This window comes from Dendrobates tinctorius, unplaced genomic scaffold (genome assembly GCF_039654945.1).
Source record: "Dendrobates tinctorius isolate UK_male_01 unplaced genomic scaffold, ASM3965494v1 ptg000020l, whole genome shotgun sequence".
NCBI lineage: Eukaryota > Metazoa > Chordata > Amphibia > Anura > Dendrobatidae > Dendrobates > Dendrobates tinctorius.
The window spans coordinates 1,867,362-1,886,821 of NW_027361688.1; the positions used below are offsets into that span (position 1 = coordinate 1,867,362).

Consider the following 19,460-nt stretch of genomic DNA (forward strand, 5'->3'; position numbering starts at 1 on the left):
GAAGTGTGTTGCTTTATCCATAACTGTGGAGTTAAGGGGTTTTTGTTGTTGTCTGGACTTTGGCGTGCCCTTTAGTTATTGTGGTTTTGCTCTTTTTCAGGTTTGTTACAAAACTTCTAGAGGATCTGATATTTTTTGTGGCTGGAGTTCCAAATAACGGTCAAGAAGTCCTGGATGTTGTGGTCACCAAACCCAACCGGGAGCGACAAAAGTTAATGAGGGAGCAGAATATTTTAGCACAGGTGACAAAGTCTAAGACCAGCTTGTCTGAAAACATTAGACGTAGATTCTTTATATTTAGTTATTTTTTATTTATAATTTTTGGGGTCTACAGATTTTTGGCATTTTGAAGGCTCCATTTAAAGACAAGGCTGGTGAAGGCTCCATGCTTCGCCTTGAAGATCTGGGAGACCAGAGATATGCACCGTACAAGTATATCCTCCGGCTGTGTTATCGGGTCTTAAGACACTCACAACAGGACTATCGCAAGAACCAGGTAATCAGCAGAGTACAGCTTTGGAGTATAATACAGGATGTAACTCAGGATCAGTAATGTATGTACACAGTGACTGCACCAGCAGAATAGTGAGTGCAGCTCTGGGGTATAATACAGGATGTGACTCAGGATTAGTAATGTATGTACACAGTGACTCCACCAGCAGAATAGTGAGTGCAGCTCTGGGGTATAATACAGGATGTAACTCAAGATCAGTAATGTAGTGTATGTACACAGTGACTGCACCAGCAGAATAGTGAGTGCAGCTCTGGAGTATAATACAGGATGTAACTCAGGATCAGTAATGTATGTACACAGTGACTGCACCAGCATAATAGTGAGTGCAGCTCTGGGGTATAATACAGGATGTAACTCAGGATTAGTAATGTATGTACACAGTGACTCCACCAGCAGAATAGTGAGTGCAGCTCTGGGGTATAATACAGGATGTAACTCAAGATCAGTAATGTAATGTATGTACACAGTGACTGCACCAGCAGAATAGTGAGTGCAGCTCTGGAGTATAATACAGGATGTAACTCAGGATCAGTAATGTATGTACACAGTGACTGCACCAGCAGAATAGTGAGTGCAGCTCTGGGGTATAATACAGGATGTAACTCAGGATTAGTAATGTATGTACACAGTGACTCCACCAGCAGAATAGTGAGTGCAGCTCTGGGGTATAATACAGGATGTAACTCAAGATCAGTAATGTAATGTATGTACACAGTGACTGCACCATCAGAATAGTGAGTGCAGCTCTGGAGTATAATACAGGATGTAACTCAGGATCAGTAATGTAATGTATGTACACAGTGACTGCACCAGCAGAATAGTGAGTGCAGCTCTGGAGTATAATATAGGATGTAACTCAGGATCAGTAATGTATGTACACAGTGACTGCACCAGCAGAATAGTGAGTGCAGCTCTGGGGTATAATACAGGATGTAACTCCGGATCAGTAATGTAATGTATGTACACAGTGACTGCACCAGCAGAATAGTAAGTGCAGCTCTGGAGTATAATACAGGATGTAAGTCAGGATCAGTAATGTATGTACACAGTGACTGCACCAGCAGAATAGTGAGTGCAGCTCTGGGGTATAATACAGGATGTAACTCAGGATTAGTAATGTAATGTATGTACACAGTGACTGCACCAGTAGAATAGTGAGTGCAGCTCTGGGGTATAATACAGGATGTAACTCAGGATCAGTAATGTATGTACACAGTGACTGCACCAGCAGAATAGTAAGTGCAGCTCTGGGGTATAATACAGGATGTAACTCAGGATCAGTAATGTAATGTATGTACACAGTGACTGCACCAGCAGAATAGTGAGTGCAGCTCTGGGGTATAGTACAGGATGTAACTCAGGATCAGTAATGTATGTACACAGTGACTGCACCAGCAGAATAGTGAGTGCAGCTCTGGAGTATAATACAGGATGTAACTCAGGATCAGTAATGTAATGTATGTACACAGTGACTGCACCAGCAGAATAGTGAGTGCAGCTCTGGAGTATAATACAGGATGTAACTCAGGATCAGTAATGTATGTACACAGTGACTGCAGCAGCAGAATAGTGAGTGCAGCTCTGGGGTATAGTACAGGATGTAACTCAGGATCAGTAATGTATGTACACAGTGACTGCACCAGCAGAATAGTGAGTGGAGCTCTGGAGTATAATACAGGATGTAACTCAGGATCAGTAATTTAATGTATGTACACAGTGACTGCACCAGCAGAATAGTGAGCGCAGCTCTGGAGTATAATACAGGATGTAACTCAAGATCAGTAATGTAATGTATGTACACAGTGACTGCACCAGCAGAATAGTGAGTGCAGCTCTGGAGTATACTACATGATCGGTACAGGATAAGTGATGTGTAGTAAGTGCTTTGAATTACTTCTTTATTTCCACTTCTGATAGCAAACTTTATACAATTCTTCTTTGTCCTTCTCTTTCCTCCCGGTCATGTTTCTCATTACGTTACACATCACAGGTTCAGCCTTATCTTGTACATGTAGGGATTGTTGCCCCCGGGGCCTGAGCTCTGACTTTAGTCTCTGCTCGCTGTTTGAGGGGCAGTGGGATATTCGGGTGATCTGCTCTTTTACTCTCCACATCCAGGAATACATCGCCAAGCATTTCTGCGTCATGCAGTCACAGATCGGCTACGACATCCTGGCGGAGGACACAATCACTGCTCTGCTACACAACAACCGCAAACTGCTGGAGAAGCACATCACCGCCAAAGAGATCGAAACGTTTGTCAACTTATTAAGAAGGAACCGCGAACCGAGGTCAGAGATCATCTGCGTCATGTATTATAGCGACATTTATATCTGTACATCACTGTCATTGTACTGTGGTGTTATAATACGCGATCACTATAAAGGATTTCACTGTGTCCACCCCACAGATTCCTGGATTATCTATCAGATCTCTGTGTATCCAACACAACCGCAATCCCTGTGACTCAAGAGCTGATCTGCAAATTTATGCTCAGCCCTGGAAATGCCGATATCCTTATCCAGACAAAGTAGGTTTTATAGTATTCTCCCATTTACTAGTATGTAACTACTATAATACTGCCCCTATGTACAAGAATATAACTACTATAATACTGCCCCCTATATACAAGAATATAACTACTATAATACTGCCCCTATGTACAAGAATATAACTACTATAATACTGCTCCCTATGTACAAGAATATAACTACTATAATACTGCTCCCTATCTACAAGAATATAACTACTATAATACTGCCCCTATGTACAAGAATATAACTACTATAATACTGCCCCTATGTACAGGAATATAACTACTATAATACTGCCCCTATGTACAAGAATATAACTACTATAATACTGCTCCCTATGTACAAGAATATAACTACTATAATACTGCCCCTATATACATGAATATAACTGCTATAATACTGCCCCTATGTACAAGAATATAACTAATATAATATTGCGCCCTATGTACAAGAATATAACTACTATAATACTGCTCCCTATGTACAAGAATATAACTTCTATAATACTGCCCCTATGTACAAGAATATAACTACTATAATACTGCCCCTATATACAAGAATATAACTACTATAATACTGCCCCTATGTGCAAGAATATAACTAATATAATACTGCGCCCTATGTACAAGAATATAACTACTATAATACTGCCCTTATATACAAGAATATAACTATTATAATACTGCCCCTATGTACAAGAATTTAACTACTATAATACTGCTCCTATGTGCAAGAATATAACTACTATAATACTGCCCCCTATGTACAAGAATATAACTACTATAATACTGCCCCTACGTGCAAGAATATAACTACTATAATACTGCCCCTATATACAAGAATATAACTACTCTAATACTGCCCCCTATGTACAAGAATATAACTACTATAATACTGCCCCCTATGTACAAGAATATAACTACTAAAATACTGCTCCCTATGTACAAGAATATAACTACTATAATACTGCCCCCTATGTACAGGAATATAACTACTATAATACTGCCCCTATATACAAGAATATAACTACTATAATACTGCCCCTATGTACAAGAATATAACTACAATAATACTGGTCCCTATGTACAAGAATATAACTACTATAATACTGCCCCCTATGTACAAGAATATAACTACTATAATACTGCTCCCTATGTACAAGAATATAACTACTATAATACTGCCCCTATGTACAAGAATATAACTACTATAATACCGCTCCCTATGTACAAGAATATAACTACTATAATACTGCCCCCTATGTTCAAGAATATAACTACTACAATACTGCTCCCTATGTACATGAATATAACTACTATAATACTTCCCCTATGTACAAGAATATAACTACTATAATACTGCCCCTATGTACAAGAATATAACTACTATAATACTGCCCCTATGTACAAGAATATAACTACTATAATACTGCTCCTATGTACAAGAATATAACTACTATAATACTGCTCCTATGTACAAGAATATAACTACTATAATACTGCCCCTATGTACAAGAATATAACTACTATAATACTGCCCCTATGTACAAGAATATAACTACTATAATACTGCCCCTACGTTATAGTTTTCTACGGTGTTCTCCTGTCTTACAGGCTGGTCTCCATGCAGATGGATAACCCCCTGGAGTGCCCGGTTCTGTCAGACGACATGGATGAGGAGGAGGTTTGGTTATATTGGATTGACAGTAATAAGGAGCCGCATGGTAAAGCTATTCGCCACCTCGCACAAGAGGCAAAGGAAGGAACCAAAGTGGACCTAGAAGTATTAAACTACTACAGGTGGGTCCCATTAATTATCCTTTTCTTTCTTAGGAGCGCAGATACGTGAGGCCAGCCTGTGTGCTGCCATGTAGTGCACCCGAGAAAGTGAGATTTCTACAGGAGCATACCTGGTTTATGAAAGCTGTTGAGCCTTCCCGTAAACATAGCTAAAGTCTATTTTATTATGTACTACCCCTTTAAGTGCCCTGGTTCCGTCATGCTTTCTTCTTTCCTGTCCAGGTACCAGTTGAACCTGTTTGCGCGGATGTGCCTGGACCGCCAGTATCTCGCCATCAATCAGATCTCCACGCAGCTGTCGGTGGATCTGATCCTACGTTGCATGTCCGACGAGGGCCTCCCATATGATTTACGCGCCTCCTTCTGCCGTCTGATGCTTCACATACACGTGGACAGAGACCCCCAGGAAACGGTGGTCCCGGTGAAATACGCCCGGCTGTGGACCGAGATTCCTACGCGGATCACCATTCACGAGTGAGCGATACTTTTTTTTTTTTTTTTTACACATTTTTCTTCTTGGAGAGAAATACCTAAAAACTAAGGGTCATCGCGCTTCCATCCTCATCCTCAGATATGACTCGTGCACCGACTCCTCCAGGGATGAGATGAAGCAGAAGTTCACTTTCACTATGCAGTTTGTGGAAGAATATCTGAAAGAAGTCGTGACTCAGCCTTTTCCTTTTGGCGACAAAGAGAAAAATAAGCTAACTTTTGAGGTATGACGTTTTTCCGCTCCGTTCACATCCCAAGCTGCGTTCAGATTTCTGCTGGATTCCTGTTAGCTCTCAGGTTGTTGAACCTCAAATAGTCATTTTTCTGGTTCAGTGTCAAATCAGAGGGTACACAATGGTAATCGGAACTCTGCTGGATTTCTTTTTCACAACTCCTTTCTGCCTCCTGCTTGTTTGTAGTTGGCTCAGGTGTTTTTATCGGTCTGCTGGATTCCTGTTAGCTCTCAGGTTTTTGAACTTCAAATCGCCTTTTATTTGTGTCTGTTTGTTTTTCGTGGAATGGTAACCAGAATTTTGCTTGATTTCTGTTGGCTCTCAGGTTGCACAATTTCACAACTTGTTTCTGCCTCCTGCTTGTTCCTAGTTTCCTCGGGTGTTTTTAGAGTTCTGCTGGATTTCTTTTAGGATTTTGAACTTCAAATCTCCTTCTTTTTGTGTCTGTTTCTATCTTCCGCAGAATTGTAGCCAGAATTTTGCTTGATTTCTGTAGGCTCTCAGGTTGCACAATTTCACTACTTCTTTCTGCCTCCTGCTTGTTTGTAGTTTCCTCGGGTGTTTTTAGAATTCTGCTGGATTCCTGTTAGCTCTCAGGTTTTTGAACTTCAAATCACCTTTTATTTGTGTCTGTTTCTATTTTTCGTGGAATTGTAGCCAGAATTTTGCTTGACTTCTGTAGGCTCTCAGGTTGCACAATTTCACTACTTCTTTCTGCCTCCTGCTTGTTCGTAGTTTCCTCTGGTGTTTTTAGAATTCTGCTGGATTCCTGTTAGCTCTCAGGTTTTTGAACTTCAAATCACCTTTTATTTGTGTCTGTTTCTATTTTTCGTGGAATTGTAGCCAGAATTTTGCTTGACTTCTGTAGGCTCTCAGGTTGCACAATTTCACTACTTCTTTCTGCCTCCTGCTTGTTCATAGTTTCCTCGGGTGGTTTTAGAATTCTGCTGGATTCCTGTTAGCTCTCAGGTTTTTGAACTTCAAGTCACCTTTTATTTGTGTCTGTTTCTATTTTTCGTGGAACACTAGCCAGATTTTTGTTTGATTTCTGTTGGCTCTCAGGTTGCACAATTTCACAACTTCTTTCTGTATTCTGCTTGTTCCTAGTTTCCTCGGGTGTTGAGTTCTGCTGGATTTCTTTTAGCTTTTTGAACTTCAAATCGCCTTGTTTTTGCGTCTGTTGCTATTTTTCACAGAATTGTAACTAGGATTTTGCTCGATTTCTGTTGCCTCTCAGGTTGCACAATTTCACAACTTCTTTCTGCCTCCTGCTTGTTCCTAGTTTCCTTGGGTGTTTTTAGAATTCTGCTGGATTCCTGTTAGCTCTCAGGTTTTTGAACTTTTTATATCACCTTGTTTTTTTTATCTGTTTTCTATTTTCCGCAGAATTGTAACCAGGATTTTGCTTGATTTCTGTTAGCTCTCAGTTTTCACAATTTCAGTTTGCTTGTTTGTAATTTGCTCCGATCTTTTTCTGCTGAATTCCTGTTAGATGGCAGGTTGTAGGACCTGAAATTTTAATTCTTTTGGTTTAGTGGGCATTCACAGCTGTGTTCAGAATTCTGCTGGATTCCGATTTATTTCAAGCTTTAGATCCTCAAATAGTCCTTCTGATACATTATTTGTTCAAAGAATTCTAATGAATTTCTGTTGGCTCTCAGGTTGCACATTTTTACTTTTTCATGGTGCCGTCTACTTGATATGTGTATTTTTCACTGTAGTTGGAGTTCTACTGGAATCCAGTTACCTCTCAGGCTGTTGAGCCTCAAATAGTCCTCCTACTGGTTGGATGTCTATTCAGAGCAAGCACCTTTGTAGCCTGATTTCTGCTGGATTACTGTTAGGTTACAGAATTTCATATTTTGTTGCTGTCACTGGGTCCTTCTCCGATACCACACAATCAACAGAGCGAGGGAAGTGTGAACAAGCCCAAGACCTTTATTATAGGCAAAACTAAAAGGTCCATAAACAATCCACCACACTGAGGATACAGTAGTCCAGAAGACGAATGCAGTTCAGTAACAGGTTGAATGTCCAAGGAGATGAGAGTCCAATAATCCAGTAAACAGAGGATAAAATGGGTCCATCTGCTTTCCCTTCTCTCTGACGTGCTGTCTTCATTCGATCATCACCACACAGGGTCTGACTTATACAGCTCCTGTCTTCCCCAGCCCCCTCCTTATGTCCAGGGGTAGTCAGACAGGTTGGGGCGGTTTTCAGGCCTCCCAGACCTGACAAAGGTGCCTTGCGGATTAAGGCACTACAGGGGGTTCATCAAGAGGCATAAGGGCCCGTTACACTAAGCGATATCGCTAGCAATATCGCTATAACGTCACTGATTTTGTGACGCAGCAGCGATATTGCTAGCGATATCGCTATGTGTGTTACTTACCTCCGACCGGCTTCACCGCTGGTTATTGCTGATCGCGCGAGAACGTCTTGGGCCGTTTCTCGTCGTCTGCTTCCTGCTGGTCTTCGTGCTGTGGCGACGCGTGGACGCGCGCGGGAGGACGTCTTTATCGCCTCATCTGACAGGTAAGTAACGACCGCCGACCGCTGCTATGTCGCTGGTGAGATCTGCCTGTTTGGCAGCTCACTAGCGACCACTTAGCAATGCACCAGCGATCCTGACCGGTCGTATCGTTGTCGGGATCGCTGGAGCATGACTAAGTGTAACGGTACCAATAGATACAGTCAGGCTGCAGACAGTAAGTGAGATAATTCAATTATCAGACTTTTGGAAGGTAATTGAGACTCGACAATATGGGGAATACACGGAATGATACAGGGCAACAAGAGAACACTATAGAAATCCGTAAAATATAAATGTACACCAAATGATACCCACATGAAATATCACACCATCACAGTTGCCTCTGTGTTTTCTCCACTGCATTTTTAGTTTTGCTGTATTTTAGTTAGGTGCTTAACACCTTAGCGACCACCGATACGCCTTTTAACGGCGGTAATTAAGGGTACTAAAACCACAGCGCCGTTAATTCACGGCGCTGTGGAGAAAATACATAGCACCCCCCAGTGTCGGATTTTCTCCGGGGTCTCGGCTGCCAGGGGTAGCCGAGACCCCAGAGAACATGAATCGGTCGCTTTCTACCGACCCCGCTTTTGCGATCGCCGTTATTAACCCTATAACGGCGACCTCAAAAAAAAAAAAAAAAGCCGCGATTATGCATTAAATTTCTCTTTCCTCTGATGTGATCGCAGGGCCCCCGATCTCCCCCCCCCTCCGGTACCTCTCCGTGGTCCTCACTTCCCTCCCGGTGGTCCCGCGTCCCGCTGGCGTCCTCCGATGGGCGCCACCATCTTGAAAATGGCGGGCGCATGCGCAGTGCGCCCGCCGGGAATCTGCCGACTCCGGCTGGCAGATTCCATTCATTATTTTGATCACTATGATAAACGATCATAGTGATCAAAGTAAAAAAAATAGTACTTAACCCCCCCGTTTATCACCCCCTTATATAGGAAAACATAATGAAATAAAGAAAATATTTTTTTTTTCAGTTTTCCATTAGGGCTAGGGTTAGGGCTAAGGTTAGGGCTAGGGTTGGGTTAGGGCTAGGGTTGGGCTAGGGTTAGGGTTAGGGTTGGGCTCGGGTTAGGGCGAACTAGGATTAGGGATTAGGGTTGGGATTAGGGTTAGGGTTGGGATTAGGGTTAGGGTTGGGATTAGGGTTAGGGGTGTGTTGGGGTTAGGGTTGGAGCAAGAATTGAGGGGTTTCCACTATTTACCAACTTTGGGGGTCTAAAAATTGGGGCCTAAAAAAAATCACTTTTGTGAAAACACTTTTTATTTTCACGGCTCTGCGTTTATAAACTTCTGTGCGCTTGGGGGTTCAAAGTGCTCACCACACATCTAGATAAGTTCCTTGGGGGGTCTAATTTCCAAAATGGGGTCACTTGTGGGGGGTTTCCACTGTTTAGGCCCATCAGGGGCTCTGCAAGCGCAACATGATGCCCGCAGACCATTCCATCAAAGTCTGCATTCCAAAATGGCACTCCTTCCCTTCCGAGCTCTCCCATGCGCCCAAACAGTGGTTCCCCCCCCACATATGGGGTATCGGCGTACTCAGGACAAATCGCATAACAACTGTGGGGGTATGATTTCTCCTGTTACCCTTGTAAAAAATCATTTTTGTGGAAAAAAAATGGATTTCTTATTTTCACGGCTCTACGTTATAAACTTCTGTGAAGCACTTGAAGGTTCAAAGTGCTCACCACACATCTAGATAAGTTCCTTAATGGGTCTAGTTTCCAAAATGGGGTCACTTGTTGGAGGTTTCCACTGTTTAGGCACATTAAGGGCTCTCCGAACGCAACATGGCATCCGATCTCAATTCCAGCCAATTCTGCGTTGAAAAAGTCAAACGGCGCAAGTGTTAATTTTTTCCTTCCACATTGCTTTAGTTCCTGTGAAGCACTTAAAGGGTTAATAAACTTCTTGAATGTGGTTTTGAGCACCTTGAGGGGTCTAGTATTTAGAATGGTGCCACTTTTGGGTATTTTCTGTCATGTACACCCCTCAAAATGACTTTAAATATGATGTGGTCCCTAAAAAATGGTTTTGTAAATTTTGTTGTAAAAATGAGAAATCGCTGGTCAACTTTTAACCCTTATAACTTCCTAACAAAAAAAATTTTGCTTCCAAAATTGTGCTGATGTAAAGTAGACATGTGGGAAATGTTATTTATTAAGAAATTTGTGTGACACCTCTCTCTGATTTGAGGGCATAAAAATTTAAAGTTTTAAAATTGCAAAATTTTCAAAATTTTCGCCATATTTCCATTTTTTTCATAAATAAACACAAGACTTATCGAAGAAACTTTATCACTAACATGAAGTACAATATGTCACGAAAAAACAATCTCAGAATCAGCGGGATCCATTAAAGCGTTCCAGAGTTATAACCTCATAAAGGGACAGTGGTCAGAATTGTAAAAATTGGCCCGGTCATTAAGCTGCAAACTGGCTCTGTCGCTAAGGGGTTAAACCTCAAATATTCCTCCTTGTTTTTGAGTCTAGTCATTATTATGCTTGATTTCTGTGAGCTATCAGGTTGCCTCTCCCTGCCTTGCTCATCTGTATACAAGTTTTGCTGGATTTCTGTTAGCTCTCAGGTTGCATGTCCCTGCTATGCCCAGCTTCTAGATTTCGCTTCGCTCTCAGGTGGCATCTCCTTACTAATCCCAGCTCTATAGAAGTTCTGATAGATATCTGATAACTCTCAGGTTGCATCTCTCTTCTGTGCCCGGCTTTTAAAAAATTCTGCTGTATTTCTGTTAGCACTCAGGTTTTAGGTCACACAGCAGGACTACATGTTGGCACCTACTAATAAAAACTGGGATATTTCCCTTTAAGACCTCGCCAATGTGAATGTGAACCCTCTTTGCTCTCCTGCAGGTGGTCCACTTGGCTCGAAATCTCATCTACTTTGGATTCTACAGCTTCAGTGAGCTCCTCCGGCTGACCCGGACCCTGTTGGCCATTCTGGATATCGTCCAGAACCCCACGTCTACATACCTGGGTGGGCTCAGCAAATTTCAGGATGGAGGTATCAGATAACCTTTCATAAAATTGTATTGTATTACTTTTATAGCTCTGGAATAACATGTGCTCCTACCCCTGTGTTGTGGAAAATAGGAAATAATGCCATAATACAGCCCAAAAAAGTACTATTGAGTGCCTAAATACAGTGGCTTGTGAGACAAGCAGCAAATGGGCCAAAATGACTGTGCATAACTATTCACCCCCCTAAAGTCAGTACTTTTTAAAGCCTCCTTTTGCGGCAATTCCAACTGCAGGTCACTTTGGATAAGTCTCTATGAGCTTTCCACATCTGGCCACTGGGATTTTTGGCCATTCCTCAAGGCAAAACTGCTCCAGCTCCTTCACGTTCGATGGTTTCCTCTGGTGAAGAGCAATCTTCAAGTCTGACCACAGATTCTCAGTTGAATTAAGGTCTGGGCTTTGACTAAGCCACTCTAGAACATTTACATGTTTCCCCTTAAACCACCAGAGTGTTGCTTTAGCAGTATGCTTTGGGTCATTGTCTTGTTGGAAGGTGGACCTCCATCCTGTGACGTTCAGGAGCAGACAACGTCCGAGAGTGGACCCTCTGGGTCGCGGTTCTGGAGCCCCTGAGCCGAGCGCGCCAGGTGATGACCGACCCCTATACAGGGATCGTTAGGGGCAGGACCGCAGAGGTCAGAACCGCGACAGCCGGTACCTAGAGGGACGGCTCGGAGGACTAGCAAGGCCAGAGGAAGGACAGGGATACCGGACAGAGACTAGGGTACCGGAGCGGGGGTATCGGAGGAGGAGGGAACCAGGCAGCAATTACCCGTAGGGGCAGCAGGAGTGAGCCACAGGAGGCGAAGGAGTGCAGACGTGGCAGCCCCAGGGGGAGATATACCAACGGACGAACAGAGGACAGGAGACCCAGGAAGGAAGGAGACAGACCAGGGGGTAAGTATACCAGATGATAGGCAGGGAGAACACTGAGTGGGGTGAATGGACAGGACGAGGCGAAGGCAGACAGGGAGGACGGCGACCGAACAGGGACAGAGACGAAGCAAGGAGGAAACGAGAGAAACTCAAGGTAGGTGAACTATAGTGGAACTATAGCAGCCAGAACAGTGCAGGGATACCACACAATCATCAGGCGTCTTCCCCATAGGGAGGACGCCTGAAATACCTTATTGCCAGGAAGTAGGTCGCAAGCCCCGCCCTTCAGCGACGCCCACCGCCAGATGAAGAGAGCGGACGGGCGCGCGCCCGCGGCCTAAGGACGGCGTGCGGGGCTGCAGCAGAGCGGGAGGCCGGGTGAGAGGGCGCGCTGATGGAGGAGCGCAGGTGAGAGGAGGCATCGGCGGGCACGGCCACTGATGTCACAGTACCCCCCTCCTTACGTCCCCCCCCTTCTGAGATTGGCCAAAAAAGTTTTCAGTATAAGAGTGGCATTAACATTCTCTCGAGGCTCCCAGGACCTCTCTTCGGGACCAAATCCCTTCCAATCGATAAGAAAAAGAGTCTTTGCCTTAACTCTTTTCATGGCCAAAATGTCCTTTACTTCAAAGACGTCATCCGACCCAATTGATGAAGGAGGAGCAATGGGAGCAGGTTGGAACCGATTCAGAACCACAGGTTTCAGGAGCGAGACATAAAAGGCGTTAGGGACTCGGAGTGAAGCCGGCAACCTCAGTTTATAAGCCACCTCATTGATGCGTCCAAGCACTTCGAAAGGCCCGATGTATCAGGGACTTAACTTGTAGGAAGGGACTTTCAGGCGGATATGCTTGGTCGAAAGCCAGACTTTGTCGCCAGGATGGTACGGAGGAAGGTCCTTCCGTCTCTTGCCGCATGTTTCTTAATTCGGGCACTGGCATTCACGAGCGCTTCCCTGGTCTCCTTCCAGACTTGCGAAAATTCCATGGCGAGAGTATCTGCTTTGGGAACTCCAGACGACGTGGAAAAGGGCAACGGAACACCAGGGTTCTGACCAGAGACCACAAAGAACGGCGACTTGGTGGTTGGTTCGCTGGGATGATTATTTTGGGCAAATTCTGCCCAAGGTAGGAGTGAGTCCTAATTGTCCTGATGGGTGTTGGAAAAATGACGTAGGTAGGTTGTCAGAACCTGATTAATCCGTTCCACTTGCCCGTTGGTCTGTGGATGATAAGTGGAGGAGAAGTCGAGAGATGTGCCCATAAGCCGACAGAGAGCCCTCCAGAATCGAGAGGTAAACTGGACCCCACGATCGGACACAATCTGTTGAGGAAGGCCATGTAGCCTGAAGATCTGGTGGATGAAGATCTCGGCCAACCTCGGAGCTGACGGCAGTCCGGGCAAGGGGATGAAATAGACCATGTTGGAGAAGCGATCTGCTACGACTAAGATGGTAGTGCATCCAGCTGAACAGGGCAAGTCTGTTACGAAATCCATTGCGATTTGCCGCCAAGGAGCCTCCGGAACAGGTAACGGGTGAAGAAGGCTCAAAGGCAGGGGCCTCGGAAACCTTGTTCTGAGCACAGATCGTGCAAGAGGCTACATAGTCCATCACGTCTTGGCGAAGGGAGGGCCACCAGTAGTAACGGGAGAGAAGCAAGAGGGTCTTCTTGGTCCAATGTGCCCAGCAACCTTGGAGGAATGCCCCCATCGCAGCACCTCCGAGCGTTTGTTCTGAGGAACGAAGGTTTTGCCTGGTAGAGGAGTAGAGAAATTCACAGGAGCCACGTTGATAACTTTGGCAGGCTCGATAATATATGATGGACCCTCATCCCCTTCAGGCGACTGAAAAGACCTGGAGAGTGCATCCGCTTTTATGTTCTTATTGCCGGGACGGAAGTGAAGCTTGAAATCAAAACAAGAAAAATACAGGGCCCATCTGGCTTGTCTGGAATTGAGTCTCTGAGCGGACTGCAAATAGGCCAAATTCTTGTGGTCCGTGAAGATAGTATAGGGGTGCACTGCCCCTTCAAGCAGGTACCGCCATTCTTCCAGAGCCATCTTAATGGCCAGCAACTCCCGGTCTCCAGTGGAGTAATTGCACTCTGCAGGCGAAAAGGATTTACAAAAAAACCCGCAGGGAACCAGCCGTCCTGAAGGAACCTGCTGGGAAAGGACCGCCCCGGCTCCGGTGGAGGAGGCATCCACCTCTAGGACCAAAGGCCTACTGACCACCGGGCGATGTAAGATTGGTGCTGATGCATAAGAGCGTTTCAGGGCAAGGAAGGCGTCTTCAGCTTCGGGAGACCAGCTGTTTGACTTAGTTCCTTTACGGGTCAGGGCCGTGAGGGGCTTGGTCACTGTGGAAAAATGAGGCCCAAACTGTCGATAATAATTAGCGAATCTGAGGAAACGCTGGATGGCTTTTATACCAACGGGACGGGGCCACTTGAGCACCGCAGAGAGCTTCTCGGGATCCATCTTCAGACCGGAATCTGTGATTATATATCCCAAGAAGGGTAACGAGGTTTGCTCAAAAAGGCACTTTTCAATTTTGGCATAGAGATGATTCTCCCGAAGACGATCCAGGACCATGCGTACACTTCTCCGATGAGAGGATAGATCGGGCGAAAAGATGAGAATATCATCTAAGTACACCACCACGCTGGAATACAGTAGATCCCAAAACACCTCGTTAACGAATTCCTGAAACACAGCCGGAGCATTGCAGAGACCAAACGGCATGACTAAATATTCATAATGACCATCACGGGTATTGAAGGCAGTCTTCCACTCGTCCCCTGCGCGGATCCGGATTAAATTATAAGCTCCCCGCAGATCCTACTTCGTGAAGATCCGAGCCCCTCTCAGCCGGTCGAAGAGTTCAGGGATAAGCGGAAGCAGGTATCGATTCTTAACGGTGATATTGTTCAGGCCCCGGTAGTCAATACAAGGTTGAAGTGATCCGTCTTTCTTCCGAACAAAGAAAAAGCCAGCGCCTGCTGGGGACGAGGATTTCCGAATGAAACCCTTGGCCAAGTTTTCATGTATGTATTCAGTCATAGCCGTGGTCTCTGCTGGGGATAGAGGATACGTTCTCCCTCTGGGAGGGGTGGCTCCGGGGATCAGGTTGATAGGGCAGTCATAGGCCCGATGCAGAGGCAGAGAATCCGCTTCCTTTTTGCTAAAAACATCGGCGTACACGTGATACGGTGCGGGAAGGCCCGGAAGATCGACTGGCTTAGGCAGAGAACGAGGATGGACGATGGGCCGCAGACAACGTTAATGGCAGGAGTGACCCCAACGCAGAATTTCCCCTGAGCGCCAGTCGACAACTGGCTCGTGCAGCCTGAGCCAGGGTAATCCTAGGAGAATAGCATGGGACCATTGAGGCAGGACGTAAAAGGCTATTTTCTCGAGATGAAGCGCTCCAATTTGTAGGTCTACTTCGGCAGTAACCATGGTGATGAGCTCGGGGAGAGGTTTGCCATCCGCACGCGGGTCTTTTAGGATAACCACCAGGATCTGGAGTTTATCAACCTCTTCTTGCCAAATGAAATTACCAGCCGCACCCGAGTCCACATACGCCTCCACAGATCTACGCTCCCGACCTGCAATAATTAAAGCTGAAAGGGTAAGGGGTAGAGAGGATATATGATCACCTAGGGAGACCTCTCTTACCTGACCTAGGTGGAGGCGTTTCCCGGTTTCTCAGGACAGGTGCGCACAAAGTGGTTGGTTCCACCGCAGTACAGACAGAGACCATTCGTCATCCTCTCCCTGCGCCGCTGCTCGGACAGCCTGATACGATCTATCTGCATGGGCTCGGGAGCGACGCTAGTAAAGGGTGCAGAGGAGCGTGGAATGGGAGCTTTATACAGCCTAAAGGGCTTTTTCTCCCTAGCCGACTCTCGAGTGCGTTCCAAAAACCGCAGATCGATGCGAGTAGCCAGGGATATGAGATCCTCCAGGGTGGTAGGGGTATCTCGTCCGGCAAGCTCGTCCTTGATTTTTACCTGAGAGGCCTCTCCAAAAGGCACCCACAAGTTCCTCATTATTCCTTCCCAGCTCCGATGACAATGTCCGGAAGCGGATGGCGTACTGTCCTACAGTAAGGGAACCCTGGCGGAGGTTAAAAAGAGCCTCCGTGGTTGATGCTAAGCGTCCGGGTTCGTCAAATACTTTGCGGAATATCTCCAGAAAATTCTGGATACTAGAAACTATGGGATCGTCCCTCTCCCACAAACGATTCACCCAGGCCAGAGTCTCTCCCTCGAGATGGGACACTATGAACGCCACCTTGGCGCGATCTGTGGGGTATTGCTGGGGCAAAAGCTCAAAGTGAAATCTGCACTGGTTTAAAAAACCCCGACATAACTTAGGATCCCCGCTATACCTGGGAGGTTTTCCCAGACGAGGAGGCGGGGACGAAACTGCGTCCCAGGGTAAGGTTGAGGCGGCCGCAGAGGACTGCAAAGCAAGCAGTCGATCGTCAACGGACACCATGTAAACCAGGATGTGAGACTGAGCATCGCGCTGCTGCGCGAGCTCCTGCTGGAGACTGGCTAAGGCTAGTTTCACACTAGCGTTTATGAGCGCAGCAACGGCCTGCGCACGGCCGCCGCAAAGCCCCGCCCCCTGCCGCACCCCCGCCGGTAGCTCCGCCCACCGGCGCATGACGCTGCATGCGCCCTGCGTCCCCTATCTTTATCACTGGGGGCGCAGGCCGTGCGCAGTATGCGTTTGGCGGCGCATGCGCCTTTTTGACGGTGCGTCGACACAACCAAACTGCAGCAGGTTGCGTTTGGCGCAGGTCGGCGCACCGTCAAAAGGACGCATGCGCCGCCAAAAGCATACTGCGCACGGCCTGCGCCCCCAGTGATAAAGATAGGGGACGCAGGGCGCATGCAGCGTCATGCGCCGGTGGGCGGAGGCCGTCGCTGCGCTCATAAACGCTAGTGTGAAACTAGCCTAAGAGGGGAGCATGCCCTGGGTCAGAGGTTTGCAGGGCGGACAGCCGGGTGTCCATGGATTTCATGAAGGACTTTATCCGAGTCTGATTTTCACGTAAGAAAAGCAGTTCCTTCTGTGCAGCGGCCGCGGCACCGGCGGGATCCATGGCCTGATGATACTGTGACGTTCAGGAGCAGACAACGTCCGAGAATGGACCCTCTGGGTTTCGGATCTAGAGCCCCTGGGCCGAGCGCGCCAGGTGATGACCGACCCCTATACAGGGATCGTTAGGGGCAGGACCGCAGAGGTCAGAACCGCGACAGGCGGTACCTAGAGGGATGGCTCGGAGGACTAGTAAGGCCAGAGGAAGGACAGGGATACCGGACAGAGACTAGGGTACCGGAGCGGGGGTATCTGAGGAGGAGGGAACCAAGCAGCAATTACCCGTAGGGGCAGCAGGAGTGAGCCACAGGAGGCGAAGGAGTGCAGACGTGGAGGCCCCAGGGGGAGATATACAAACGGACGAGCAGAGGACAGGAGACCCAGGAAGGAAGGAGACGGACCAGGGGGTAAGTATACCAGATGATAGGCAGGGAGAACACTGAGTGGGGTGAATGGACAGGACGAGGCGAAGGCAGACAGGGAGGACGGCGACAGAACAGGGACAGAGACGAAGCAAGGAGGAACCGAGAGAAACTCAAGGCAGGTGAACTATAGTGGAACTATAGCAGCCAGAACAGTGCAGGGATACCACACAATCATCAGGCATCTTCCCCATAGGGAGGACGCCTGAAATACCTTATTGCCAGGAAGTAGGTCACAAGCGACGCCCACCGCCAGATGAAGAGAGCGGACGGGCGCGCGCCCGCAGCCTAAGGTCAGCGCACGGGGCTGCAGCAGAGCGGGAGGGCGGGTGAGAGGGCGCGCTGATGGAGGAGCGCAGGTAAGAGGAGGCAGCGGCGGGTGCCGCCGCAGATGAGGCAGCGGCGGGCACGGTCGCTGATGTCACACATCCCAGTCTCAAATCACTGACAGACTGAAACAGGTTTTGCTCAAGAATATCCCTGTAATTCGCACCATCCATCTTCCCTTCACTCGGACCATTTTTCCTGTCCCTGCTGCTGAAAAGCATCCCCACAGCATGATGCTACCACCACCATTTTTCACTGTGGGGATGGTGTTCTTGGGGTGATGAGCTATGTTGGTTTGGCGCCAGACATAGCATTTACCTTGGTGCCCAAAAAGTTACATTTTGGTCTCATCTGACCACAGCATCTTCCTCCATACATTTGGGAGATCTCCCACATCTCTTTTAGCAAACTCAAAATGAGCCTTACAAGCTTTGTATGTAAAGGAAAGCTTTTTTTTTTTTTTCTGTCCACTCTTCTATAAAGTCCATCTCTATGGAGTGTATGGCTTATTGTGGTTATAATGGATTGATGCTCCAGTCTCTGCTTGGGAACTCTGCAGCTCCTCCAGGGTTACCATTGGTCTCTGTGCTGCCTCTCTGATTAATGCCCTCCTTGCCCCGGGTGAAAGTTTTGGTGGGCCTCCCTCTCTTGGCAGGTTTGTTGTGGTACCATGTTCTTTCCATTTGATGATAATGGATTTGATGGCGCTCTGGGGGATCATCAGAGATTGGGAGATTTTTTTTTATAACATAACCCTGAATTGTACTTCTCAACATCTTTGTCCCTGACTTGTTTGAAGATCTCCTTGGTGTTCATGATGTTTGGAGATCTCCTTGGTCTTCATGGGGTTCTTTGGAGATCGCCTTGGTCTTCATGGTATTGTTTGGAGATCTCCTTTGTCTTCATGGTGTTGTTTGGAGATCTCCTTGGTCTTCATGGTGTTGTTTGGAGATCTCCTTGGTCTTCATGGTGTTGTCTGGGGATCTCCTTTGTCTTCATGGTGTTGTTTGGAGATCTCCTTGGTCTTCATGATGTTGTTTGGAGATCTCCTTGGTCTTCATGGTGTTGTTTGGAGATCTCCTTGGTCTTCATGGTGTTGTCTGGGGATCTCCTTTGTCTTCATGGTGTTGTTTGGAGATCTCCTTGGTCTTCATGGTGTTGTTTGGAGATCTCCTTGGTCTTCATGATGTTGTTTGGAGATCTCCTTGGTCTTCATGGTGTTGTTTGGAGATCTCCTTGGTCTTCATGGTGTTGTTTGGAGATCTGATTGGTTTTCATGGTGTTGTTTGGAGATCTCCTTTGTCTTCGTGATGTTTGGAGATCTCCTTGGTCTTCATGGTGGTGTTTGGTTAGTGGTGCCTCTTGTTAATGGTGTTGCAGCCTCTGTGGTTTTTCAGAGAAGGTAAAGTGTATATACTGACAGACATGTGACAGATTGCACACAGGGGGACGTCTGTCACTAAGTATGAGACTTATGAAGGGAATTGCTTGCACCAGAAATCTTTAAAAGCTTCATAGCAAAAGGGGTGAATACATATGCACTTACAATTTTTAGTTATTTGATC

The 19,460-nt window shown here is 46.5% G+C and overlaps 1 protein-coding gene across 2 annotated transcripts in view; it reads left to right on the forward strand.

Annotated features, from left to right (window-relative positions):
* The window catches only part of ITPR2 (inositol 1,4,5-trisphosphate receptor type 2), a 285,461-nt gene that overhangs the window by 96,646 nt on the left and 169,355 nt on the right, over positions 1-19,460 (forward strand). For both annotated transcript variants that reach the window (XM_073567437.1, XM_073567438.1), the window contains 8 exons: positions 101-242; positions 335-496; positions 2,633-2,805; positions 2,925-3,044; positions 4,662-4,847; positions 5,070-5,321; positions 5,419-5,563; positions 10,988-11,138. In XM_073567437.1, the coding sequence (XP_073423538.1) occupies positions 101-242; positions 335-496; positions 2,633-2,805; positions 2,925-3,044; positions 4,662-4,847; positions 5,070-5,321; positions 5,419-5,563; positions 10,988-11,138 (1,331 nt within the window). The remainder of the gene's footprint in view (positions 1-100; positions 243-334; positions 497-2,632; positions 2,806-2,924; positions 3,045-4,661; positions 4,848-5,069; positions 5,322-5,418; positions 5,564-10,987; positions 11,139-19,460) is intronic.